The sequence below is a fragment of the Fusarium flagelliforme genome (assembly GCF_020744385.1).
Source record: "Fusarium flagelliforme strain FIESC 12 MPI-CAGE-AA-0113 chromosome Unknown B0J16scaffold_5, whole genome shotgun sequence".
Lineage (NCBI taxonomy): Eukaryota > Fungi > Ascomycota > Sordariomycetes > Hypocreales > Nectriaceae > Fusarium > Fusarium flagelliforme.
This window is the reverse complement of record NW_025763507.1, coordinates 786,952-812,096: the sequence shown is the minus strand read 5'-3', so window position 1 is coordinate 812,096 and position 25,145 is coordinate 786,952. Positions and strand designations below refer to the sequence as shown.

At 48.9% G+C, this 25,145-nt stretch overlaps 13 protein-coding genes across 13 annotated transcripts; 4 read left to right on the top strand and 9 right to left on the bottom strand.

Annotated features, from left to right (window-relative positions):
* Positions 1-90: 90 nt before the first annotated feature.
* B0J16DRAFT_343882 (Cyanovirin-N) lies at positions 91-666 on the bottom strand. The gene is made up of 3 exons (XM_046128118.1): positions 443-666; positions 233-391; positions 91-183 (listed from the first exon to the last, which is right to left on the bottom strand). The coding sequence occupies exons 1-3, from the start codon at positions 600-602 to the stop codon at positions 173-175; spliced, it is 330 nt and encodes a 109-aa protein (XP_045980987.1). The 5' UTR covers positions 603-666; the 3' UTR covers positions 91-172.
* Positions 667-1,553: 887 nt separating this feature from the next.
* On the bottom strand, positions 1,554-3,386 carry B0J16DRAFT_363386 (major facilitator superfamily domain-containing protein; the record flags this gene model as incomplete). Its single annotated transcript, XM_046129874.1, has 5 exons — positions 1,554-1,845; positions 1,893-2,672; positions 2,724-2,975; positions 3,032-3,225; positions 3,305-3,386. The coding sequence occupies 5 exons, from the start codon at positions 3,384-3,386 to the stop codon at positions 1,597-1,599; spliced, it is 1,557 nt and encodes a 518-aa protein (XP_045980986.1). The 3' UTR covers positions 1,554-1,596.
* Positions 3,387-3,975: 589 nt separating this feature from the next.
* On the bottom strand, positions 3,976-5,154 carry B0J16DRAFT_343876 (uncharacterized protein). The gene has a single exon (XM_046128117.1). It carries the CDS (start codon positions 4,953-4,955, stop codon positions 4,107-4,109), a length of 849 nt encoding a protein of 282 aa, XP_045980985.1. The 5' UTR covers positions 4,956-5,154; the 3' UTR covers positions 3,976-4,106.
* A 131-nt stretch (positions 5,155-5,285) lies between these two features.
* On the bottom strand, positions 5,286-6,246 carry B0J16DRAFT_149460 (uncharacterized protein). Its single transcript, XM_046122026.1, has 2 exons — positions 5,937-6,246; positions 5,286-5,889 (listed from the first exon to the last, which is right to left on the bottom strand). The coding sequence occupies exons 1-2, from the start codon at positions 6,210-6,212 to the stop codon at positions 5,617-5,619; spliced, it is 549 nt and encodes a 182-aa protein (XP_045980984.1). The 5' UTR covers positions 6,213-6,246; the 3' UTR covers positions 5,286-5,616.
* A 489-nt stretch (positions 6,247-6,735) lies between these two features.
* B0J16DRAFT_400736 (uncharacterized protein) lies at positions 6,736-7,770 on the bottom strand (the record flags this gene model as incomplete). Its single annotated transcript, XM_046132544.1, has 2 exons — positions 6,736-7,572; positions 7,723-7,770. 2 exons carry the CDS (start codon positions 7,768-7,770, stop codon positions 6,736-6,738), a joined length of 885 nt encoding a protein of 294 aa, XP_045980983.1.
* A 1,547-nt stretch (positions 7,771-9,317) lies between these two features.
* B0J16DRAFT_343874 (uncharacterized protein) lies at positions 9,318-9,555 on the bottom strand. Its single transcript, XM_046128116.1, has one exon. The coding sequence runs from the start codon at positions 9,501-9,503 to the stop codon at positions 9,330-9,332; it is 174 nt and encodes a 57-aa protein (XP_045980982.1). The 5' UTR covers positions 9,504-9,555; the 3' UTR covers positions 9,318-9,329.
* Positions 9,556-11,753: 2,198 nt separating this feature from the next.
* On the bottom strand, positions 11,754-12,662 carry B0J16DRAFT_385623 (uncharacterized protein; the record flags this gene model as incomplete). Its single annotated transcript, XM_046131511.1, has 2 exons — positions 11,754-12,417; positions 12,469-12,662. 2 exons carry the CDS (start codon positions 12,660-12,662, stop codon positions 11,754-11,756), a joined length of 858 nt encoding a protein of 285 aa, XP_045980981.1.
* A 466-nt stretch (positions 12,663-13,128) lies between these two features.
* On the top strand, positions 13,129-14,491 carry B0J16DRAFT_306415 (ribosomal protein L1p/L10e family-domain-containing protein). The gene is made up of 2 exons (XM_046124795.1): positions 13,129-13,247; positions 13,302-14,491. Exons 1-2 carry the CDS (start codon positions 13,182-13,184, stop codon positions 14,355-14,357), a joined length of 1,122 nt encoding a protein of 373 aa, XP_045980980.1. The 5' UTR covers positions 13,129-13,181; the 3' UTR covers positions 14,358-14,491.
* Positions 14,492-14,879: 388 nt separating this feature from the next.
* B0J16DRAFT_343871 (Alpha/Beta hydrolase protein) lies at positions 14,880-16,068 on the top strand. Its single transcript, XM_046128115.1, has one exon. The coding sequence runs from the start codon at positions 14,971-14,973 to the stop codon at positions 15,967-15,969; it is 999 nt and encodes a 332-aa protein (XP_045980979.1). The 5' UTR covers positions 14,880-14,970; the 3' UTR covers positions 15,970-16,068.
* Positions 16,069-16,564: 496 nt separating this feature from the next.
* B0J16DRAFT_306409 (uncharacterized protein) lies at positions 16,565-18,270 on the top strand. The gene is made up of 3 exons (XM_046124794.1): positions 16,565-17,035; positions 17,088-17,295; positions 17,345-18,270. The coding sequence occupies exons 1-3, from the start codon at positions 16,818-16,820 to the stop codon at positions 18,206-18,208; spliced, it is 1,290 nt and encodes a 429-aa protein (XP_045980978.1). The 5' UTR covers positions 16,565-16,817; the 3' UTR covers positions 18,209-18,270.
* Positions 18,249-20,348, bottom strand: B0J16DRAFT_343869 (uncharacterized protein). The gene is made up of 2 exons (XM_046128114.1): positions 20,048-20,348; positions 18,249-19,947 (listed from the first exon to the last, which is right to left on the bottom strand). The coding sequence occupies exons 1-2, from the start codon at positions 20,143-20,145 to the stop codon at positions 18,330-18,332; spliced, it is 1,716 nt and encodes a 571-aa protein (XP_045980977.1). The 5' UTR covers positions 20,146-20,348; the 3' UTR covers positions 18,249-18,329.
* An 87-nt stretch (positions 20,349-20,435) lies between these two features.
* B0J16DRAFT_343868 (uncharacterized protein) lies at positions 20,436-21,933 on the bottom strand. Its single transcript, XM_046128113.1, has 4 exons — positions 21,685-21,933; positions 21,615-21,630; positions 21,331-21,554; positions 20,436-21,266 (listed from the first exon to the last, which is right to left on the bottom strand). The coding sequence occupies exons 1-4, from the start codon at positions 21,752-21,754 to the stop codon at positions 20,728-20,730; spliced, it is 849 nt and encodes a 282-aa protein (XP_045980976.1). The 5' UTR covers positions 21,755-21,933; the 3' UTR covers positions 20,436-20,727.
* A 1,374-nt stretch (positions 21,934-23,307) lies between these two features.
* B0J16DRAFT_288682 (uncharacterized protein) lies at positions 23,308-25,139 on the top strand. Its single transcript, XM_046124195.1, has 5 exons — positions 23,308-24,020; positions 24,073-24,379; positions 24,440-24,649; positions 24,698-24,747; positions 24,802-25,139. The coding sequence occupies exons 1-5, from the start codon at positions 23,465-23,467 to the stop codon at positions 24,855-24,857; spliced, it is 1,179 nt and encodes a 392-aa protein (XP_045980975.1). The 5' UTR covers positions 23,308-23,464; the 3' UTR covers positions 24,858-25,139.
* Positions 25,140-25,145: the final 6 nt, after the last annotated feature.

Genomic DNA, 25,145 nt, shown 5'->3' with positions numbered 1-25,145 from the left:
CATAAAACCATCAAAGCTCACGGGCAGCATCAATGCCCTACCACAGAAGTACAGTTTCATTTCACTCATACACAAGCAGGACGGACAAATGTTTGAAATGTTTTACTTGATTTATTGTGTTTTCATGTTTCTACCCACGTTTCCCTACTCCAGTCTCCAGCACAATCGCTTACTAGGGAGAAACTATTAAAGGTCAGTATAATCTCAGCCTTGAAGACCCTTTAAGACTTACCGAAGACGAGAGTACCGCAGTCGTTGCCAATGCACTCAGCAAGGTTGACGTTGGCCTCAACAGGGTCACCCTCGTAAGGGTTCAGGTTGGCGCGGAGAACAGGAACGCCATCATCGCCCTCCATGTCGAAGGAGATGTCGGAAGCAGAGCCGGAGAAGCCTAGTCGAGTTAGTATAGGTAGATAAAGGTCAAGAGTTGTAGTTGGCTTACCCTCACCACCCCACTGGAAAGAACCATCGTTGTTGCCGATGTAGTAGTCAAGGTCAAGAGTAGACTCAACGTACTCGTCCTCGCCGTTACCGCACTCGGCGTGGAGGATGTGGCCGTCCTCGAGCCAGATGTTCTGAGAGCTCTCATGGAAGTTGACCATTTTTGCGGTTTGTGGTTTGTTTGTGGTAGAAGAAGAAGAAGAAGGGTTGTTGTTGTTGTTGATGCAGAAGGAAGAAAGTCTGGGGAAGCTCAAGGGTCTATATATGCCTTTGGTGAGTAGGCAGTGATTCACGAGAGGCCTCAGACATGCGCCCCTGCCTGTGAGCCAAGACTGCAGGAGCGATGCTGAAGCTGCCACGACTGCAGTGCATCAGAGTCCACTTGGACCCCTGAATAGCTCCTTCTCCGCTTGTCTTACATAGACGAGCACTGTGGTAAAACGGGAAAGCGCGCGGTTGTAGACCCGCCTTACTGCATGATACGGGCCGGGACGACGGTTACTGTGTTCTATTGGCTCTCGCGTATGTTTGTCTCGGGAATAGTACATGAAGCATAAACTCCTCAGGCCTCCAGATGTACATAAACATTAAACAAACATATAAGTAAAACGAAAGATCTTTTATGCAGCTTACTATGAAACAAAGTCCTTCCATGCCGAGGAGGCTGTGCGGTGAGATGCTCCTCCACAAGTCTTGGCAGTCGTACGGTCTGGGGATAGCATCCAATAGCCAGCAAATCCTTGGCACATTTTTATGGGCTTGGCAGGAAAGAGAAAGAGGGGGAGAGACGCCGTTAACCGGACGTTGGTTTCAATAACCGCTATTATTGCAGAAGGATTCGTAAGCTTTTGCTTATGATGTTGATATTCTGCCTATCGTTGCATTGTTGAGAAGATCTCCTCCGGTGAGAGATCGAGTTCTAGACTCCTTGGCTGTTTCTTGAGCTGATTGTCAGAATAGGTGGGTCTACCAACAAATGAAGCGGAATAGCCGACTACAGATAGCTAGAATCTTCTATAAGGCAAACAGGATGCACAGTATAGGTGGTCTCGTATTAAAGATTGTCAGAAGCTATAGCCGAGTATATCTGTCCTCTACAGTACTGGGTGTAGGTATGAGGCTCAACCATCCAGGGTCACTTCGCCAAGTAGTCCCCTAGAATCCCTGCCAACGAAGGACCCTTTCCGCAGTCGCAATTCTCATTCGTTTACCAAACATCCAAAGCGGAACAGTCAACAAAGAAAATATCCCCATCAACAATCCGAAGATGCCGAAAGGCTCAGCAGCACCCTTGTGATGAATCCAATCCGCCACGAAAAACGTCCACGCAAATGCAATAACTGCACGAAGAATAGTGACCATTGTGAAACAATCTGCTGCCAAAGAGTGATATGAATCGATGAGCTGATATTTGTTAGTGCGTGTCATTTTGTTAGGAGGCGAAAACTTACATAGTTGAAGCCCACTGAGGGAACTTGCATCAGACCAAACGTGAGCATTCCGGATCCAAATTGCAGACCAATCCACATCTTTGGACCTGGGTTTTGTGCACAGAATCCAAAGACGAGCAACCCGCCCGTAGCTACAAAAAGTGGAAAGAAAAGAGTCGGCAGTCGGTCCTCGGCTTCAGCAACACCATGGCGCTTCTTGCTCGCCTTCTTGATGAGCTGGCCATCGGCAAGCATATGTGTGTAGACATATCCGATAATACCACCGATGAGAGCGCCAATGTTGATCAATCCTGCGTTTGCCTTCCAGAGATAAGGTGGACTGGCAACGATTTGGGGTCCGATCGTCGAGATCGTTACGATACCTCCAACAAGACCTGCGTAGTGAAGCATCACGACCCAAGTACCAGGCAGAGCAAGCGTTCGCCAAGGCTGGATAAATTGCTTGAGCAGACTTCCGCGAGGTTTAGTGAAGCCCAATGACTGTGCGTAAGTGAATGGCTTGTACTGCTGCTCGCTGACTGTGGCCGTCTGCTTGTTTTCAATATGCTCGTTGTTTCCAAACTGGGCTTGCTTCTCGGACTCATGGCCAGGGACTCCCTCAATAGGTGCCTCTCTGGAGTAGAGAGTCTCGGGAACGAAGAAAATGACACCAACGACACAAGCAGTAGCAAGTGCTGTGCTGATCCAGAAGATCATTTGCCAACTCTGCTGGTAGACGATGTAACCTCCTGAGATACCACCTGCGAGTGGCCCAACGACGAGCATAATGGTATACACGGCCTAGGCAGGTCAGTCCAGATGCACATGTTGATTCATGTGGGAGCTACATACCATGGCACGTCCACGTTGGTGGACAGGAAACATATCACCAACCAAAGCAGGAGCGACAGAATCTGCTGCCGCCCCTCCCATGCCCTGAAAAGCCCTAGCGGCAAGTAAAGAATCATATCCAGTTGCAAGTCCACACCACATAGTGCTGAAGGTAAGAAGGAGAGTAGCAAGGATGAGGACAGGCCGACGTCCCATCCAGTTTGACATTGGCACCCACCAGATGTTGCCAGCGCCAAGGAAGAGAACATTGATCTGTGGACTTGATGTCAATTCCAATCTTGAGGGAGTTTAGTTGAATTGGTACGTACCGCCATCAGAGTAGAGAGTTCAGAAAGACTTCTCGGGTCTTTTGGAAATATCATAGGCCATAGCTGAAAGGCTGGTGCGATGACACCACTGGTGTAGTTGGCACTGAATGCATACAATGAGGCAACTAGCAGAGCAGCGATCTTTTGCCATGCGGGAAAGTTCAGTGGATCGCGGGGGTCACCACCACTAACGACTGCGAGCTCGTGATGGCCATCTTCTTGTTCGCCTATCGAAAGTTAGACCAGATTCTCTTAATCTCCTATTGAACTCACGATGGATCTGGATCGTGCCAGGGGGTGCAGCAGCATCAACCTCCTGTGAGGATAAAGCGAAGGCCGTTTTGAAAGACACCATGGTTCTTCGACTAAGATGGTTTGCAGTTAGGGGTATGGTTTTTTGAACTTTGTATCAAAGGCCATGGTCAACTAAATACTCGTAGAGAAGGGGTGAACCCCCTCTCGTTCTCTCTGTTACTCCGCGTTACCCCGGATTCCCCCATGTTTCTTGTTGCTCCGATCAATCTAGATCTTCAGCCGGTACAATATCCGGCCAACCAGATCCATGGTTTAGGTTCCTGATGGTGTAAACCTTGCTTGATTCAGAATATCACCGACAAATATCCCCGTGGCGTTCTCGGGGTGTCCTCCACCTTCCCGGTGGCCCACTCGGAAGAGTCCTTGTGCTATCGCCCTCTAGCTACATGTAATCTCTGTCTCGGAAGCGTTTTGGCTTGTGATAATTGTGCAGTAATAAAGCTTTCATGGTCTTGTATTGGTAACGAACTGGATCAAGCATCGTGGAGTAAGCACATGCAGCATTCGAAGCATGGCCCAGTCTGGACATGTCTTGTCATGGTGAAATCACCAACATTCGTTCATTGATCCACACTCGGGAGTCTCGAGTGACCCGTGAAGACACGCCTCAATCGGCTTACGGTGCTTTTGGGAATTGCAATATCAAGCAAACTTGAAGATTGGTATATATGGTTTCAAATTATTACATTAAATATTGGAAAGCAGACTCCTTTTCCTTTCAACAGTCTCCCTTTCGCATCCGTGCCTTGAACCTTGCAAACTAGTTACCATCGACAATCTTCCAAGTATGGTTCGCAATCTTCTCCCTCTCCTCAGCAGTCCACACTTTCTTCCCCTCAATCTTCTTCCCATGGTTATCAATACAACTCCAAAACACATCCTTCCCTCCCTCTTCCTCAGCACGTGCATACATGCCATCCAGTAATCGCTCTGCGCATTCATCAGGAGTAGCTCCCGCAATGCTGGAGACCACTTTTGACAAAGCCCTGAAATACCACGCGCTATTCTTCGCTGTTGCTGTGTCTACAACACCCGGGTATGCGTGTGTGAAGAATCTCTTGTTTCCATCTGATTGAGAGACTGCGAGGTGTTGAACCATGGCGTCGTTCATGGTAATACAGTGATTCGCCGCCGTGGCTAAACTGAAAGTGTTCTTTAGATCGATATCCTCCCAGTTGAGCTTTTTCGCGTCTCCATTCTTGCCATCCAGAACGATCATGACTTTCGCGTCGGGACTCATAATCGGACTCAGCTCTCTGATCAAAAGCTGCCTTCCGTAGTAGTGTAAGGCCATCTTCTTATCGATGCCCTCCGGTGTTTCTGTTCTTCCGGCGAGAGTCAAAATTCCTTGGGTCATGACTAGAAGATCTAGTTTCTGATCTTGTGCGCGAAAGTCTCGTGCGAAATCTTTCAATGCTTTCATGGAGCTTGCATCGACGGATCGGAAAGACAGATTTTCTGGCATTGTGGTGGGTTTTGTGCGGCCGACGATGGTGATTGAGGAGAATTGGTAGTTGGGAGATGTAGCGAGACGCTTGGCTATGGCGTAGCCAATACCGCTTGTGCCGCCAACAACGAGGGCTTGTGAGCCTGAGATCATCTTGTTCATTCTTGAGACTGAAGTGTGGTTTGATGTAGAAGATGGTGGTTTGTGAAGGTTGGAAGGTCAGTTTTATATATTCCCGTAGTCCAACGGACATTGCAGTCCAACGTGGCAGTGAAGAGATGTTCTGATAACATGGCTGCTGCGCCGTCATGCCATTGGCTCACCGAATGCTTTTTATCGTCAAATTGGTCTTAGCTTTGTGAGCAGTGTGCATGACGGGGTTGGGAGACTTCCCGAGTGCGACTTTGTCAGCACGCTATTTGGGCTAGTGCTGACAGGTGCTGGGAAAGCCATCGGATTTAAGAACAGCTCCAGACCTTGTGCATAATATTCGGCTATAATCTTCTTGCTCCCGCATTAGATCATAACCATAGTGTAATCAGGCATATCATCACCTTCCATTGTCCGCCAACGCCTGGACATCCTTGCAGAGTTATAAACCTAAATTCCGGATATCCTTGAGAAAATAAGAAGTCTGTTCTCAATCGCGAGCTGCGAGATCTTCGCCATAGACACAGAGAGGGAACCTCTTGTGTGAAAAGCGCGGCGACGTAGGCAGTAGTGATGCCTGAATTTTTGGTCGGGATATTCTTTGTATCTTGGAATTTTGTTATGTAGGATCTTGTTGGTCGTATGGTATGGTAGTCGCATCCATGGATAGGGATCAACCAATCCTCTGCTTTCTTCTCACCCAGACCTCCTTCTCGGCCGTCTTCTCATTTTCCTCGCCCACTTGAGAAGTTTCAGCTTCCTTGATATCTCTGAGCTGAACCTCCCAAGTCTTGAGTTTATAACTCCCGCGATCAGACATGCCCGTGAATAGATCAAAAGACCAATCATGCTTAGGACATGAAACGCCCACACTAAGCGTAACACCAAAATCCTCAATATCAAAAGGCGTACCTCTCGAAAGAGGAAACTGACTATGTGGACAAGACTATTTCTGTTAGTCACTCTACATCGAAGATAATGAAATTTGCTCACATGGTCAACAGCATGAAATTTGCCCTTGTATTGAAAAACGAGCACTTCGTCAGTAAGTGGCTTCCCCAACGCATCATCGCCAATTTCAACCTCCTTAGAGGAAGATACATCCTCTTTGGGGATGTGAAAGGCTTTGCATCCTGGTATTGATTTTGTGTTGCACACGCGTTGCTTTGCTAAGTTGCCTGCATCGTCATCTACATCAGGAAACTCTGATGTACGTCCCACAAAAGTCCATTGCGCCCCTTGTCGCGAAAAGGGGTTGAGAAAATTCATGTTGGTAAAGGTACTTTGTTGTTCTGCGATTTTGCTATGAAGGACGAAGTCAAATTTGCTCTTGCGATAGTGCTAGATTGGCCATTGGTTGGGACATGTGATATATCACGTGAGTTCCTCGATCATTAACATAGAAGACTACGAAACCGGATGGGAGACTACAGACAGAACCCTCAATATGTAATAGCTTTTAAAATATTACAGTTCTACTATCTAGTTGCTGTTCTAGTTTTTGAAAATACTAAATTCGTAAAGTCGCACTCAACAAATTCCACGTTTTTCCAACCATTTAGCTACAAATGTTTTCTCCATGAATTTGACAACTTATAACCAACATCATGACCAGAAACGAATAAGTCTAGTACAAGTTCTCGAATACCAAAGTCCCAATTCCTCTTGTCTTACTGGATAGATAGGCAATACAACCGCTCTGTAACGCTTCTGAGCCCAGTCTAAGTCCAGGTGTTCGTCAAGTCTCTCCACTATGTCTGGATACTTATCCACCCAAATGTGATCGCGGCAATCATTCTCTCTTAACATCTTGGTCCGGTGCATCGATGTGCTTGATCACGTGGCCGTTATGCTGAGTGCCAAGAATCTCGGTTTGTGGTTCCTGGGATTCAGAAGCCTTAATCTGGGGATTAAGCCATCGATCGCCGTTCGTGTTGGGTATCGTAGCACCAGTAGTGTCTCCGAAGAACGTGAAATGATGACCATTTCTCTGATCTCCCTTTCCGCTCTTTACTGAATTTTCGAAAGTGCATCGAATAGAAGAATTCTTTGCAAGTTCCTGCGAGAGTTTACCGTCCATAATATATCTACAGCCGTCTTCTTGATTGAAGCCCGGGCCAGCCTTGCAGCCGGTCCACGTTCCGCCACCTTTATCAGAAGATCCAGTATCGGCCGTTCTGTTCGCGTTCGCGGAAGAGCCCATGTTGGAGATGGAAAGGGCCAGGTGGGGGGCCAAGTGGGAGACTATGTCGTTAAGAGGGCCCACGTCAGTTGTACGAGGGATGCACTGGGTACCGGTAGAGGAGGTCCAGTCAGTCACAGAAGTATTCTGAAGACGTTCGCTCTGATAAGGCATCTTCGGTTCGGTCTCGTCGTGGCAAAGAACTGTTGAGTCGCCGACAGCTTTCTTCTCAGCCATGTTCCGAATATCAGTTTGGATTTGATATAATGTTTTCGACTGTATCTCCTCTATCGCCAAGGACAGTGTACTTTTCTGCCGTTCGAGTGTGGCAAATATATCAAGAAGATCTTGCTCTCTGTAGAAAAGCCCCCATGTACGAAGGAATCTTCCTTTTTTGAGCAGAGAGGTGATGCAGTTATTATCGATGAGTGAGAGAAGGGCTGTAGTCTGAAACCCTATCTCAGGAGTTTGTAAAAGGGGGTTTTGGGAAATGCAAGTAGATAAGCTCTGAAGTTCTTGGAGCTGCTCATGATATCCTTTCAACGTCGATGCTCCCCCTTTTATCTTTTTCAAGATGTCTATCAAAGAGAAGCATACCATGCCGAGTTGGGTTGCTGAAGCCGCAACGCCAATGATTTCTGCCATGATAGCCTCAATTTACAGTCGAGATAACATGACCCTGCAGACTTTGAAGAGGAAAGAGCGGTCAGGGGGGAGCCAAGGATCGGGACGGACTCTTTTGACGATATTTCCTCTTTCCACGGCGACAATGTGGTGGGTAAGACTGCAGAGATACCGAAGGCTGTATCAACGTGGCAGCTGAAATGACCTTAGATATTGAAAGTCTCGATGGGTGCGACCGCAAAAGAAGACCAGGCGTTTTGGGTTACACTAGAATTCGGGCATTGTTAGTACAGAAAGACTATGAAAGAGAGTTGAAATCACAACGACAGAGCCTCATGTGTCAGACTGGATGGAACCTCAGAAATCCAGAAGGGGGCAGAGCACCGTGACACAGCAGACAAGGCTGAAGCCCTAAGATTCTTATACGCTGATAACCTAGGCTATGGTGTGAAAGCGGCTGCATGTTTTGGGGTTAAAGGGGAAATCGGTGAACCAGTTTTGAGTCGAGATTCGCATCTTCACTTCCTCAAGTTATTACTTGAGTGAGTAGGTAGGGCTCTGGCGTCTGAACAGGTCGTACTGCATGCGAAGATTGACGGTAATCTTTAAGGTTATTCTGGATTCAAGGGCAATTCGACAATTTCTTGGTCGTTTTAGGCTCGATAAGGCTCGGCTACAGACTTCAGTGGCAGGTTCGCTCTATCGCCGACGGCCTTCGTGATCTCTCAGCCTTCCATGCTCTATTTTTGAGATCAGGTCGTTAGTCAAATACTATAAGGATTTTGGCAGGTCCTTACCTACTACATAATCAGGATTCGAGGATGGCAGTTCTTGACCGGAGTTGCGTAGGTAGCGAAAACAATGTAGGTTAATCGGGATAAGATTCTGAGTGGGAAATTCGGGATACCCAATGTGCCAGTTGCCACTTTGTTCAAAAGATGGTTGCACCTGCCCAGTACCTATTGATGCAAGACAACTGGTGTCCGCCTGCAGATTAATGTTTCTCCGACGGCATGAGTGGGTGTATGAGTATGGTTGGTGCAACCAAGTGTCCTCCATCCCAGCTTTTTTGAATTTTCTCCGGATGTTCAAGGAGTCTTTGGTGAGTTGAATGATACTTAGGTATGAATGTACTATTATTCCAAAGCAGAAGCACATATTGCAATCTTGGGTATTAACCCCATGAAAGCCTTCAGCTGCTTTCTTTCCCGTTTTGCTGCATAAGTGATATGTCATCAGAGTAGGCTCTCAGCTTATCAATATTCATGCAGCCACGTTTTGGATTGAAGTAACTGCAGAGCCTGGTTCCACGGATGGAGAAAACAGCCACTCGGGGACATCCCTGCAGGCAGAGTGTGACACCAAAGCCCTCTCACCGAGTTGCACTTTCGTTCACCCACACACTGCAATAATTACTCTATGTGATCAAAATCTCGTTCGAACTTCCCGAGCCGAGTAGCACCATCCTCTGCGGTATGACTTCACCACTCAAGGGCGATCCCGCTTCGGGTCGAGCCGACAACACTCCACCTATGCCTTTCGTGGTTAAAAGCGACATCTACCACAGTTCTGGGGCTCACTCAGAGGGTAGTGGTAATCAGATCAACGGCAACAATACTGAGTATCACAGCCATACCGAGCACCACCATCATACCGAACATCACAACATCTTCACTGAGCACCATCGAACTGAATATGCCAGCCGTACTGAATTTCACAGCCATACTAAATACCACTTCCACACTGAGCATCATAATCGCACCGAAAACTACGACCAGTCGCGAAGCTTCAATCTCAATATCCGCATAGACTCGAGCAGCCTCTTCTTCCTTGCACGCCTCCTACCTCCCAGGGTGCTCGAATGGGAGTGTGACTTCCTCGTTCATGGCATACTGCTCGTAGTGGTCGGGTTGGCTCACTACTGGTTGTTGAGTTGATGTAAGTGTGTCAGAGTGCCATTTGTAATTAGTTCGCACACACCGAGGACAGTTTCACTAACATGTCTCTCGATTTCCAAGCCTTAAATTATTCGCAATGCGACCGTTGGACTGCAGCTTTGTGGCACCAAAATGCTATGCTTCCTTCCCCATTGGCTCTCCTTCCCGGTCTTGTGCAGGCTGTGCATCCTCAAATCATGAAGTGCCAAGATAAGACAGTTGTCTCAGGGTGGGAGACTTTGAGGGGAAAACTTAACATCGGTGATATAGGTATCATATGCGGCAGATCACTCGGGCGGCGAAGGTTTGGCGCAAGGGGGTTGAGTATTTCTGTCCGCTCTGTTTCAAATCTTGAAATTCTTGAGATTTGGACGGAGCATTCCCGCGAAGCTGATGGGAAATGGCCAGATAACCCCCACGGACAAGGTCAATGGCTTCGCGTAATGATCAGAGGGGGAATCTTTTATGTATACACGTATTACATTCCATGTACATAACTAATTCGACTATATTGAGTTGTACTATCTATTGCAAGACCAATTGGTCAGGCTTGAATGAGGCCCGGCGAATAACGTGCATATTGAGCCATATGGCGGCTAATCTGCAGCTGAATCTGACACTCACATCACACAGCCTACTTGACTCATCAGATCCGAAACGTGCAGGTAGGTAACGGAAGAGATATCATCCAGGCTCGGGCTGCCAAAGTAAAGTAGCCTAAATGCTTCTCTAAATTGCCATAAGATGACTAAACTATTTCGTCTCTTGTGCTTTCACCGGCTAATTCTTCTGATGCTAATGGCATGTCTAATTTGGATCGTATTAAGGTATTGGGTCCTAACTTTACGGTTTCGAACTGCACGGAGTGATGAAACTGATTTATTGAAGACCACCAAGGGCCAAATTTTATATACCGCTGAGTGTCCTGCTGTTATACTACTATTGAAATGTCCAAAGAACAAAATCTGCTAAGTTGAAAAGGGAGGTTGGAAAGGGAGGGGGCAATGCGGGTTCCGCCCTGCAAAGTAATGCAAGAGACCATTCCACTCGTGCCAACTGGGCTTCCATTCCGCCAGAGGTGATCCCTCTCGGTCTGAGAAGACCCACATACCCTCGAGATCTTTCCAGACGACTCCGCCAAAGATTCGACTCTCAGCCCAGTGCGAAACGTGAGCACAAGGATATTTATGAAGCGTCTGGCTCAGATACTGATAATCTGGATGTATAAAATCATCATCGAGAACACCATAAGCCCTTCCCGCTTGTCTGATCCTCTAGAGTTCGACAGCCACCTGGCGAACAACCTTCACAACCGTGTAGATCAAGTTGTTGCCAAACGATCTCTTATTGGTCATTGGTACCTTCAGGTAAGCGGCATAATCCTCGTCTAATGTTAGTTCAGTCTTAAGGTGCTTGGGCGGAACTTACTTCAGACCTCAGGAAGTACGTCACCACGTCAGGGCGAAATGTGTGCTCGGTGCAATCTGCTTTCAAATAAGTCCAACGCCTCCAGGCATCTTCCTCTTCTTCAGAGTATCCATAACCGTTGTAAGGAGTGTACTTGGACCATTGCCCACGCATGCTGTTCCGTGTCTCGTTGAGAAACAGACCTGAAAGTATCTCTCCATAGGTGATCTTTGCGATGTCGCTTTTCAGCACGCTTGTAACTGCTCGGGATAAGATTTCATGGCGTTGCTGTGTGTTCTGGGTGTCATATAGGCCGGGAGGGGGATTAAGGGGGACAGGAACAGAAGAATTGCTCGTTCTTGCGTCATGTCCGTTCTTGGCGGATGACTCTGGGTCTGTTCGCCGCTGCCCGTATATCATGGACTCTTGGGGCTCCAGATTCATTGTGCGATTGTATAGTTTGAAAAGGATAGTCGAAGTTTAGTATTGAAAGACCGTTGATTCCAAAGAGATGAAGGTGGTGAAAGTGGATGGTTGGAAGAAGAAAGTTGACTGAAGAGATCCCTAAGGCCTTTCTGTTGCCTTAAGAATGGTCGTCCAAAGCTTCTTGGGAAGGCAGGAGCTGTCTCATTCAATATGTTGACATTCTGGAAGGCACGCTCAAACATCCGAAAGCAGCTGACTTATCATGTCCCTTGTATGCTTCACAACTGACACACAGTGTGGCTCCTTCTCATGCATTTGATGTGGCATCCGATTACCTATACCGGGTGGAATATGAGCGTGACCTGAGTGCCATGCATTTTGTCTATCCTCCATTAATTGCAACATGGCCACAAAGGTTGTAGTTGACGAGTACTTTGTGCCAAACACTTCTGCCTTGATGGCCTTGTTTGCAATTTTCTGCCAATCTTCCGGGTCTAAGGTCATTTGAAATCCCGATGTGTTTTCACTCCGCTCGAGCTTTTGGTTTTCGGCAACGCACAAGACTTTGGCTTCGCTCGCCTCTTGAGCTCGTATTGTCTCCTCCTCGACAAATTTAACAATCTTTCTATACCCTTCAGCAAGAGATACGATTAAAGTATTGAGGAGCTGGGCGTTCTGCATCGCCCAAAGAAACTTGGTTGGACATATTTGACACTGAATGATTCCTGCTGCTGTGTTGGTCAAATGCCGCAAGACTGATAACCGAGATGTGAAGGGTAGGTCTTCTGCTTTCCGGACCTCTTCAAGCGAGAGGTATAGATTTGCAAGACAGGCGCAGGTCTGATGGCCTGGATCCGTTTCGAAAGCCAACAGCTTTGGGTCGACGTTTGACTCTGGTCTGATCTGAGTCAGCGCAGGTCACCAAGGTATTCCGATAATATCAACTCACCCAAGAGAGATTACATCTAATGGCGTATCATCCGACATATGCTGACATTGATCGTAGCTTGCCCTCCTACCGACTTCACTCCCAGTCTCGCTTCCGATACTCATAGCCAAAGTCGACGGTGACGTCCTGCTTGCGGCGCTGCTTTCAGCGACCTCGCTCTCGGAGGCGAGTCTTCGCTTCTTTGGTCTTCCCATCGGCAACTTTGCCGAGTATTTACAAGGCTCAGACACACTTGAGCATCTTCCACAGGACGGATATCCGCCATCACATTTAAGCTTCTTTTGTCCTTGTAGACTGATCAGCATATCTTGACCCCGGATGTAAGCGGGAATTGTCGGCGGTCATACTACACTGATCACAGGAAGCTCTTCTATTGGCAGGATCTTGTAACTCGAGGTTCATCGTGGGTGGGACTTATATGGGACAATATTTAGGGTCGAAACTGGTACAAACAACGCTCTGGATATGATTTGTGGTTGTAGGATTCAAATCCTCATCTTTTGTAAGCCAGCGAAGCGGCCATAAGGATAAGTGGACCTTAGCAATTAGCCCGCCGCTAACGAGAACCCCTGGACCGGAGGCCGGGAGTTGCATATTCCGACCGCCCAACCATCGCAGAAAAAAATTATTTTTCCTCGACGACTACTGATAAAGAGCCCCCACTATCATATCAAAGAACTTTTGCAACCCAAACATCAAATCTTTTTGCGACAATGGCGCCCTCAAAAGAAGTTGCCGCTACTGGCTCTAAGGCTGTCGCCACGATTGACCCTGACCAGGTTTGTATTCTTTGAGAACGATTGTCTGTAGCTGCTCTAACAATTGCGTTCTAGACCCTCAAGGCTTCAAAGGCTCTTCTGGCACACATCAAGAAGGCTTCCAAGCAAAAGGTGGAAGAGACTGGCAAGCACAACCTCCTCGACGACGATGAGAACGCCAGCACCCCGGTTTGGCTCAACTTGACCACCAAGCGCCACATCGTCGACAAGGCCCGTCTGCAGCCCGGCAAGATCGCCCTTCCTCACTCGCTCAACACCGACGAGTCCACAACCATCTGCCTTATCGTCGCCGAGCCTCAGCGCGCCTACAAGAACATTGTTGCCTCTGAAGAGTTCCCTGAAGACCTCCGAAAGCGCATTGTCCGTGTTGTTGACTACGGCAAGCTCAAGGCCAAGTACAGCCAGTACGAGGCCCAGAGGAAACTCTTCAACGAAGCCGATATCTTCCTTGGTGATGAGCGCATCATCAACCGACTACCCAAGGCTCTCGGCAAGACCTTTTACAAGACAACCCAGAAGCGACCGGTTCCCGTCAACTTCCAGGCCAAGGCCCCCAAGGTCGATGGAAAGCGACAGAAGCGCGTTAAGACTGAGGACAATGTCAACGCTGGTACACCCGCTGAGATTGCTAAGGAGGTCAAGAAGGCTCTCAACTCTGCCTTCGTCAGCCTTACTCCTTCAACAAACACTTCTATCAAGATTGGATACTCTGGTTGGACCGCCGAACAGCTCGCCGAGAACGTCGATGCTGTTGTTACTGGTATGATCGCAAAGTGGATTCCTCAGAAGTGGAACAACATGAAGAGTATCTACATCAAGGGTCCCGAGACTGCCGCTCTCCCAATCTGGTTGACCGATGAGCTCTGGGTCGATGAGAAGGATGTTATTGCCGAGGATGAGGCGACCAAGGCTGAGAAGGCCAACATCGGCAAGAAGCGCAAGTCGCTCGACAATGCTTCTGAGGCCGAGGCTCCTGCTCCTACCAAGAAGGCCAAGAAACAGAAGGCGGTCCCCGAGGCCGACGACGATAAGCTTGACAAGCAAATCTCTGATCGCAAGACTCGATTGAGAAAGCAAAAGGCATCGGCCAAGAAGGCTATTGAGAACTAAAAACATGGTATTCGCATCGGTGTTGGGGCGTTGAAATGGTGGTCAAAAACCCAGAATAGAACGAACTGTATACTTGCATTCCTAACAATATTAACTGTTGAGTAATACTACATGTCTGTCTTGCTGATCCTTTTCCGGCGATCGTGTATTGTTAAGCCTCCATTCTTCAATGGTCAGGTTCCACCACTCTTTCGGAACCCATCTAGCGACATTGGCAATAACAGTAATAGAGTCCTTCTTGCTGATTTCTTACAGCAGCATTGGATACGGTATCAAAACATCCACTTGGCGGTCGCTGATATAAAATTTCTCCGAATTTGGGTCTTTCCACAGTTCACCGTCAGTTGCCCATTCTTTCTTTCAATCACTAGCGGCTACCACCTTCCCGATGCCAAGACATTCATCCCCATGTTCCTTACAGCTAAGAAAAGTGGAGGCCATAGCTCGCCGCATGCATGAGGGACCCTCGGCAACAGGTACCTACCTAACTAAAGAGACCCTGACGTCTTCAACTCCAGGCAACTCTCCGTCTTCATCACCATCAACGTCTCATCTCTATTAGCAGTCCTCATCCTTCATCTTCATCGCCATCAATAGTTACACGTTCAAAAACATGCTTTATTCTCCTCTGCTCCGTTTTGGCGTTGCCATAGGAGCTCTTGCTGGCCATAGCCGCGCGGCACCTGCTCATACCAACGATGACCTGACTGATACGCCTCTCCCCATCGTCGTCTGGCACGGCTTGGGAGACCAGTTTAACAGCGATGGCATGAAGAGCATCGAAGAAATCGCTGAAGCTATTAATCCAGGCACTTTTGTTCACGTTATTTCTCTCAACCAAGATCCCAACCAGGATCGCTCTGCGACTTTCACTGGCAACGTCACGGACCAGATCAGCAAGGTCTGTGAGGAGCTTGCTAAGCACCCGATTCTCTCAACAGCACCTGCTATCGATGCCATCGGTATTTCGCAGGGCGGTCAGTTCCTGCGCGGTTATGTTGAACGATGCAACTGGCCCCAAGTTCGCAGTCTTGTTACCTTCGGTAGCCAACACAACGGCATCGTTAAGTTCAAGGCCTGCGGCCAGACCGACTGGCTCTGCAAGGGAGCTATGGCTCTTCTTCGATTCAACGTCTGGAGCAACTTTGTGCAATCGCGTCTTGTTCCAGCCCAGTACTACCGCGATCCCGGTACTCAGGGCGATTACGATAACTACCTCGAGAACTCCAACTTCCTCGCTGACATCAACAACGAGCGCGAGCTCAAGAACAACAAATACAAGGCGAACCTTGGAAGCTTGACCAACTTTGTCATGTGGATGTTTGAGGATGATACACTAGTCGTCCCCAAGGAGACTTCGTGGTTTGAGGAGGTCAACGGTACAGAGAGCATCCCTCTCCGAGCTCGCCCGCTCTACCAGGAGGATTGGCTTGGTCTTCGCGGTTTGGATCGCAATGGTGGTCTTCACTTCAAGACTGCTCCTGGCGATCATCTTCAGAACATGGAGGAGTTGCTCAACCAGACTATCACTGATTACTTTGGCCCATGGAAGCGAAGCTTCGGTAAGAACCAAGAGGTTGAGGATGATATCTGGGAGATGGAGGAGCTATAGGACAGCGACGATACGATTGTACAGATTGAAACGATTGTCATGGAAGAGGAACAACGCGATTGATATCCTAGTATTGTATTAATATTACTCATTATCCACTACGCCAAGTCGTCAGTTGCCTGCCCAAGATCGCGTTTGGTACACAGTCTGTGAAGGAAATGCTGACAGTTCAATTCGCACGTACATATTCACTTCTTGTGAACTACAGAAGACGTTTCTTGAACACCCACACACTACACCTCGTCCCAAACGTTTATGAACCCGAAAGCTGCCATATGGCTACATTTAGGTACTAACTTGCCTTACGTCCGCCAAACTGAATACACGGGTCTAGGGTTGGTTCCTCCTCTGGTCGGCATCCTCTTGCATGAGTTGAGCTAACTGCAGTTATTACCAACTCAAGTAAGTTATAAAGGGTATTAGCACTTTCGACGCGCTTGATAGAGCAGTCATGGAGATACAAAGCTTCTCGCCTTCTGAGAATGACTTCTCTCGATTTACAAAAGTGTGGCTGGTGTACTGCTGCTGCGCCACATTGAAGCTTTAGCCCCATCGCAACAGCATTTGCATCATGACAAGTGATTTTGTTTCTACGCGACAACATAAACTTCACTTTATAGTGAGAAGCCGCGCATTCTCTTAATTGGTCGCCTTTCCTCTAGTTTATATTCTATCGTTTGATCAACAATCACGAGAAAGGACCCTTGGCGCCCACGACCGAAGAATCTTCTCCATTGCGACCGAGAATCACCACCAAACGAAACAGTACAAGCACCCACCACCTCTGAACGATATCCACCACGACTTTTTCACGATCGCGACAGCCTGTCTAGGCTATTATCTTCGAGATGGCGGCTTCTAACAATGGTTCTTCCGCGACCGCGAACGGTGACGGTGTACCCAAAGTCGGACCTCATCCAGGCTTCATCTCAAGCTCGAATCAATACACATCAGAGCTAAAGCTCCGGCGCATGCTAAAGGACAATGGCTGCGATCCCGCAAGACAGGATAACTACCGTCTTCAAGGCGTGCAGCTGCTTGACAACGTCAGAAAGTCCCTACAACTGTACGCCAGAATACCTCATGCATATCACGAGTTTAATACTGACTCGAGATAGACCTGTTCGCAGTTTTGATACGGCGTGCACATATTTCCACAAGTTCCGACTCAATTTTCGAGATGCGGAGTACAACTATCAGGATGCCGCGTTGGCTTCGTTGTTCGTCGCATGCAAGGTCGAGGATACGATCAAGAAGTCAAAAGATATTCTAGCAGCGGCGTATAATATCAAGAACCCAGAGAAACCTACTACTTCGGACGATAAGGTAACGCCAATTTGTCCATGGTATCGTGCCATCTGCTAACGCCTTCTAGATTTTTGAAGGACCAGGCAAGATAATAATCTGTCTCGAACGGCTCATCCTCGAAACGATCGGCTTCGACTTCCGCACGCGCTATCCGCAAAAGCTCCTAGTCAAAGTCGTTCGTGCCATCCTGGGCAAAGAAGCCGGCAAACCATTCTACGACATCGCATACACCATGTCTATCGATATGTACAAGACCTTCGTCCCAATCAAGCGCACAACCTTCTCCATGGTCATGGCTGTCGTGGAGCTCACAGCTCTCCTGACAGAACAACACGTCGACAAGGTCCGCGATTGGGCAAAGACGAAGCCACAGTACCATCGCGGCGAAGTAATGGAAGCGATGCTGGACATTTTGGACCTTTATGTTCAACATTCGAAGTCTACAAAGGTCGGGGCGCAGTTTGATCAGAACAAGATTATCGATATCAAGATTCGGCTTAACAACGATCTTGACAAGGCTTTCGAACCAAGGTATCTGAACTTCTGCCCCCGTTGCGAAGCTGAAGAACCCCAACCCTCTACACCCGCATCTGCCACATCTCCTGCGACATCGACATCCTGGCCAGGCGATGCCTCGGGACGACGCACGGCGCGTGGACAGGAGGGAACGATGCGATTCGTGTTTGATCCTGAAGCTGCTAAGAAAGAGCAAGAGGTGACGAGCGAATACTTCAAAGATGAGTATGAGGAATATGAGGTCGAAGTCGAAGAGCCGATCGCCCCGCCGCCCCATGAAGAGATGGGTCCTGGTGGTGGTGGACGGGGAGGTTACCGTGGGCCTAGGGATCGCGGTGACCATAGACGAGGAAACCCATATGGAGGATATCGAGGAGATAGACACTACAGAGGAGGAAGGGGTAGACACCGCTGAAGCTCAGATATGTGTCATTTCACTTTAAGATACCCACAGCTGCTAGCAGAAATGATTATAAGTTCTATTCATTCCATTGAAACTCTACCCAGAGTATATACGTGGATATCATATGCTCAACCTACACCTTCTTAATCCCATCACCCTTGGCCTCTCCATGATCTCCAGTGTTCAAATCCTCTCCTGTAGGTCCGCTCGACCTCACACCCTCCAGCTCACCTCCATCATTGTTCTTATGATCCAACTCTTCCGCCATGCTGCTCGCCTTGCTCACATCCGCACTCGCAGGACTTTGCACTCTGAGGCCCAAATCCTTCTGATTATCAGGATCTTCCTTGTTCGCACCCTGCCAATCTGCAGGCCTGGTCTGCGGCACAGGCTGTCCCTCGGCAGGCTCGAGCACTTCTTCGGGCAGGGCGTCAGTACCGGCTACGCGCCATACGACAGCGATGCGATCAAAGGCCCGAGAGCCCTTGCGGCTGGAACCCTTGATGCCGTCCATAGCATCCCACTCGATGCTGAACACGCCGCTATCGAGAGCCTTGCCGTCTCGTTCGGGCCCTTGACCTTCGAAGAAAGTATTGAACCAAACGTGGGCGACAGCCGTTACCATGGTAAGACCCATGCTCTTGGGAGTCTTGTTACGGCGCTCGACTGAAATGTTCACATCGCTGTTCGGGATGTGAACCGGCTCCTTAGGTCTCAGGATAACCGCCATACCACCGGGCTCTTCCTCAGAGTTATTCGTGAGGTCGGTCTTGGAAGATGTAGCAGATTCATCTTTCGTCTTCACGGTCCCCTTATGCGAGCTCGCCGGCGACACCTTGTGCAGGATTTCTGTACCCTTCCGCTTAAGAGCATGTTTCCTGCCCTTGCCATCCTTTTCCTCGGTCGCATCCGCAGCGTCGTCACCGTCAGGGTTCGTCGCTTCGGAAAAGTGTGCTTCTTCTGGTGCTTTCTGAATCCCCTTTGCGGCAGGATATCCAGCCATTTCCCAAATCATATCGCTGATACCACTCTCCTCTGGTGCTGCAGGGTCAACGACCACACGCTCTTCCTTCTTGAATGTGTGAAAGACATCGATCTTCTTGCCCTCATCGGTGAATCCTTCGATATCTACCTTGACACCATGGCGCAAGCCCCAAACATGGATCTCGGCGATTTCGATGGGTCTGTCGATGTACTTCTTGCCGCCTTTAGTCCAGCGATCAACATAGCTGATCCAGCGCAGCTGCGACGGAATTGATACACCAGCACCGAACTTGGGTCGCATACGTCGCTCTGTGAAACGTGCAAGAGCATCCTCAGGTTTCCAACCCTCCTCTGCGATGAGATAACTGCAGCTCATGGAGCCGCTGCGTCCCTTGCCGGCTTTACAGTGCACCACAACCACTCGTTTCTCGCGCTTTGCGTCCTTCTGCTCTTGAGTGAGTGTACCGTGGCCCGAAGACATAGGCCTTCCGTCGCTTGCGACTGCTCCGCCACCCAATTCACCGCCGTGCAACCAGTTGCGCATGCTGGCCATGATCATAGGGACGAGTCGGAATGGTGGGGGGTGATGATCAGGCCATGGGTAATGCCTCACACGACCGTACACAGATTCATCAGGATAGCCTGTTCCTTCGGCACGGAACTCCCATATCGCCCAATCTTCACCGTGCTTGGTATCGAGGAACTTGACGAGTTGGTCGAGAGGGTTTCGGTATGCGAGTTGGGGGTATGTTTCTGAAGGACCTGATCTATAAACCAGGGTGGTTAGTACAATTGCTAGTTTTGACGATGAATACAGCAAAGAGAAGGCGGGCGATCTCCATGGTAGGCTTCAATTCGGGGACTTACGTTGCAATAATGTGATCCGTAACGTAACAAAGATCCAAGCCGGCTTCAGGATGCCGAGAACGCGGCCCCGCGACAATCTGTCGCAAGATGGAAGCCATGATGAGCTTCACTCTTGAGACGATAAAAACTATTCAAAAGTGGTTAGAATTACCACGTACAGCTCCGCTTGAGTTTAAAAGGGTCCTGAAGCGGGTGTTGGAGTTGAAAATGATTGAAACAGGCCGCCGGGTCAGAGATACAAGTAACTTGACAGGCGACGTCATCCCTTGGTGCCCCACTACTTGATTTATTGGACATTTGATATCATCTCGAGCACAGCAAAATTGGAACAAAAGACATGGTATCTGCACCGAGTTTAGGGACAATGACAGTTGAAAATCATTTTATTGGTAGCTTCGTAAGAAATGCAGCATTATTGTTTAGCATAGCCTTCTTTGTGGCCCACCTCTTGAGGCTTTCATCCTAGCTCTACGCTCCGATGCCAAGACTAATCATCATACATGTTCTCATCCCCTCGTATTCGCGCAGCTTCTATTGCGCTGACCTCTCTGCGTTTTTAGCCTCCACTGCCTACTCATATAAGGGCCATGACTTTAGGATAGAGTTTTATGACTATAGGATAGAATTTGTTGTTTTCCAAAACCCAATCTCATCACTTCCGTAACCGTCTCTCGTCTCGCCTATGAGGTCTTCTTGGCGGGTCCGCTACCGACAATGGCGGTGGCATCGTGGAACTGCTTGGCGCCGTCCTTGACCGTCTGCCAGACCTGGCGAGCAACGGGAGGAGTTCCCTGAGCACTGACGAAAGAGTCGACACGGGCGCTCAGCTGAGAGAATGAGTGCTGGATGTGGGTGCTCTGGCTGTAACGGGCGCGGAGGAAAGCAGTGTAGAGGACGATGAGGATCCAAGATCGGCGCTGGAAGAAAATGGCGGAAAGGAAGATGCGACCCCAGAGAGCAATCTCGAGCGAAGAGACGATAGCCATGGAAGCGTCATAGTATTCCTTCACGAAAGCACCAATCTGGTTGGCGAGAGGGCTGTCAGGTCGGCGGGCAGGAGAAGCACCATCAGCCTCAGGCGCAGCAGCAGGCTTAGGAGCAGCGAAAGCGGGGATCAGGTTGGCGCGAGTGTATGTAGCAACGTGGAAGACCGAGTAGATCGTGTAAGGGATCAATGCGAGGGGGTACTGAGGGCACAAGAGCCAAACAAGAGACATGGCTGTTCACAGTCAGCATATGTCACACAAAATGCAAGGGGAGTCAATCCCCCTCAGAGCGCTTACCAAGGTACTGAATGTTCTCATCGGCAAGGAGAGCCATGGGAGTGGGAGCGGCACGCTGACCAGTCTTGGCACGAGCGCGCATAGTCTTATAGACGACGATACCGTAGGTGACGGCCGCAGCGACAAAGGCAGTGCGGTAAGAGAACTGAGCCATACGAGTGTAGTAGTTCATTCGCAGCCAAGAGAAGCCATATCGGATTGTTGCCAGGATCAGAGTGAGATGTCTAACAAGGGGTGTTTGTTAGTCACAGATCTGCGATTTGCTCGAGGTTGTTCAGACATACCCTACAAACCAACCGACTGTAACCACGAATTAGCAATGCGATCTCATCAGACTGCGCGCAAACCACGTACATTGGAGGGTCTTAGCCAGAGCCATCAGGCGCTCCTGGAGAGGAAGGTTGGGGTTGGGCGGCGGTGCCATGGCGTTTGATATGATACGGAGGTCGTTAATGAAGTCTTGTTGAGCTTGAGTGATGTTGAATGGAAAGGAAGAAAGAAGAGGAAGGGAAGTTAAGTTGGGCTGATGGTGGATAAAATCAAGGCAGGGGGGATAGTGATTCAGTGACGGAGGCTACCCCCGCTTTTAGGTTAGAAATGGCCCAAGCTCCTACATTGCTTCATAGCAGGAGGGGGCAGAGAACTTGACGCTGATATCATAACAGGAAACAGTTTAGTATATTCAAATTTAGATACTAGTATAACATGTTTGTTATTTATCTCTATGTTTGGGTCTTTGTTTCTGCCACTTCTAAAGACATGCTTCAATAGATGGGACTGGAAGAGTACAGTGCAAGCACATTTGAGTTACAGTGGGCACCCTCTGAAAGGCCCCTCCCGCGTAGAAGGACAGGTTTCAGTGTCGGCTTTCAGCGCGCTTCAATAGCTGAGAGCGACAAACAGCCCGAAGCGGGAAGATCCATGGTAAGAAGATCAGCTAGGTTAAGCGCCATCTCTCACTTGAAGGGAGGAAGGAGGTTGGTATGGGCAGACCGATGAGGCTGAGAAGGGCGCTTCTGTCTGAGAAAATGACATTGGTTATTAATTGATTGGTGTTCTGAAAGTCAAAGGGTGGTGCGTTTGCTGTCTTCTAGCATTGGCCTGTGAGGTTGGTTGCACACGACACCAACTGAAACGTGTGTCCAAGTTTTCTAACAAGATGGTGATGGCTTCGATGACGACAATTGAACTGTCCCTCTTAGCACGTGAAAAGCACTAGATCAACTAACAGCACTTGGAGAGCTTAGTGATGGCGTCATTTGAAGATCTATGTCACGTGATCAAAATCAATTGCTTTCCAGCTTGATCATCTAATCCTGTGCCATGCCATTCCTCATTGACACTGGATTGAACCAAGAAAAATAGCTTCAATATGTTCATTGACACGTGCAGCTTTCGTCATCGTGCGAAACCAAAAGTTGAAGCCCCTGCGTAGCTGAGCCGGGCGATTATTAGCGTAGCCAATGGGAATAGGCCGTCGTGCGTTGGTGGAATTCGGCGCAGCAAACATGCAACGTCCTGATGTTTCGAGATATGATCACTTCGTCTAAGATGAGAAGGACATATCAAACAAACGGTAGTAAGTAGTTTGGTGTTCAGAATTGCTGTATAATCGCAATCGGTAAGAGTCAATAAGCGTACACACCTCGTGCTAGTTAAGAAACAGGCGTGTTAAGGTGTAACTTTGCTATCAGCAATTGACATAAAGTTTTAACAATATACGGTAAGTAAAAACAGTAGTTCATTCCAATTTAGCAGCCACACTGTAAGTAGCTTTTCAAAACGACGAACATACAATTGATTAGATATATAGCATGCCTGATCATCAGGAAGTTATAAACTTGCGAAATGCCAGAGCTATAGGGTAGTTATTCCGCCACAGTGGCTCAAGACTTTATCAATCTCGGCTTAGTGCCATCGCGGCTATCTCACGAGTCCAGTGCGACCCCGCAGCACCGAGATCGAGCGATTTCGGCCAGGGCAGGCACAGCAGGAAAAAACAATCGCCGAGGAATTCCTCCCAGTCAGTCACTGCACAAAACCTATCTCTATCTCCACAAGACGTCGCATCTTGGAATTCAAGCACCCTAACCAAACCGACTAGTCAATTGGCTTGCGAAGTCTTCCCGTCGCAATGTTCTCAACCACCTCAATGGTCTTCCGGGCCGGCGCCCGTCGCGTCGTTCGACGATCCATGCCCGTCCTCCCTGCCATGGGCCCCAGCCCAGCCCGATCCTTCGCCGGCCGACAGAACGCTTTCGTCATTGCTGGCATGCGCCAGCAGATGCAGCAACGACGTGGTTATGTTGCCGAGACCAACCCTAACCCTCCTCTGGGCAGGAAGAATGCGACAAACGACAGGCCCTCTCGAATTGGTCTAATAGGCGCCCGAGGATATACTGGTTCAGCACTGGTTGAGTTGCTCAACGAGCACCCCAACATCGAACTTGCGCATGTTTCTTCCCGAGAGCTTGCTGGCCAGCAACTCCAGGGATACAGCAAGCGCAAGGTCATTTACGAGACCTTGTCTCCCGAGGATGTTGCTCAGTTGGACGGTGACGGCAAGGTGGACTGCTGGATCATGGCCCTTCCCAATGGTGTCTGCACGCCTTACGTCGACGCTTTGGATGGTATCAACAGCAAGAGCCTTATTGTCGATCTCTCTGCCGATTACCGATGGGACGAGAAGTGTATGGACCCAGCGAGGATCATGCGTTTGACTGTGTTACTGACAAATAATAGGGACATACGGTCTCCCCGAGCTCGTTAAGCGTTCCAAGATTGCCCAATCCAACCGTATCTCCAACCCCGGATGTTACGCTACTGGTGCCCAGATCGGTCTCAGCGGAGCTCTGGGCTTGATCGAGGGAACTCCCACAGTTTTCGGTGTCTCAGGATACTCTGGAGCCGGATCCAAGCCTAACCCCAGAAACAACGTCGAGGTCCTCAAGGATGCGATTATCCCTTACTCTCTCACAGGACATATTCACGAGCGCGAAATTTCCACACAATTGAACCACCAGGTTGCTTTCATCCCTCATGTTGCTGGGTAAGTGAGGACTTGACAGACAAATCAAGAAACAAAGGTGAAGGCTAACAAATCGAAAAGATGGTTCCGAGGTATCACTTTGACCATCAACATCCCTCTGAGCAAGGAGATGACTTCGCGAGATATCCGCCAATTGTACCAGGACCGATACGCCGGCGAGAAGCTCATCAAGGTTGTGGGTGAGCCACCATTGGTGAGCGCCATCTCTGGACGCCACGGAGTCGAGCTTGGAGGCTTTGCCGTTGATAGCACTGGCAAGCGTGTGGTTATGTAAGTCCACGATATCCCCTGAAGTTCTTAACATGCTAACAGAACCAGCGTCGCTACTGTCGACAACCTCGCCAAGGGTGCCGCAACCCAGTGTTTGCGTAAGTCGACACCATGTTTAAGGAACTTGACGATGTGTCTAACGACTTTTCTAGAAAACATGAACCTCGCTCTCGGCTACGACGAGTACGAGGGCATTCCCGTCATGTAAAGCATTTAACAGCCATATCGCACAAACTGTTATGTATAAAGGTGTTCTGCTCGGACATTAGCTTGAAATTATTGGTAATAAAGACGTCAACGTGTATTCAGCTTCCAGTTCCCAGCATTATCTAATGCCATGCGTCTGGCCGGAAAAGAGCCCAAAGACAAGGCATGCATTAGGATCTTATACTCCTGAACCCCACACGGAAAGGAGATCTAAACTCAATTGAAGAAAGACTTTTGCTCCGTCCAGTGGGCGGAGTCTTTAAACTCATTTGTCGATCAAGGTGAAAAA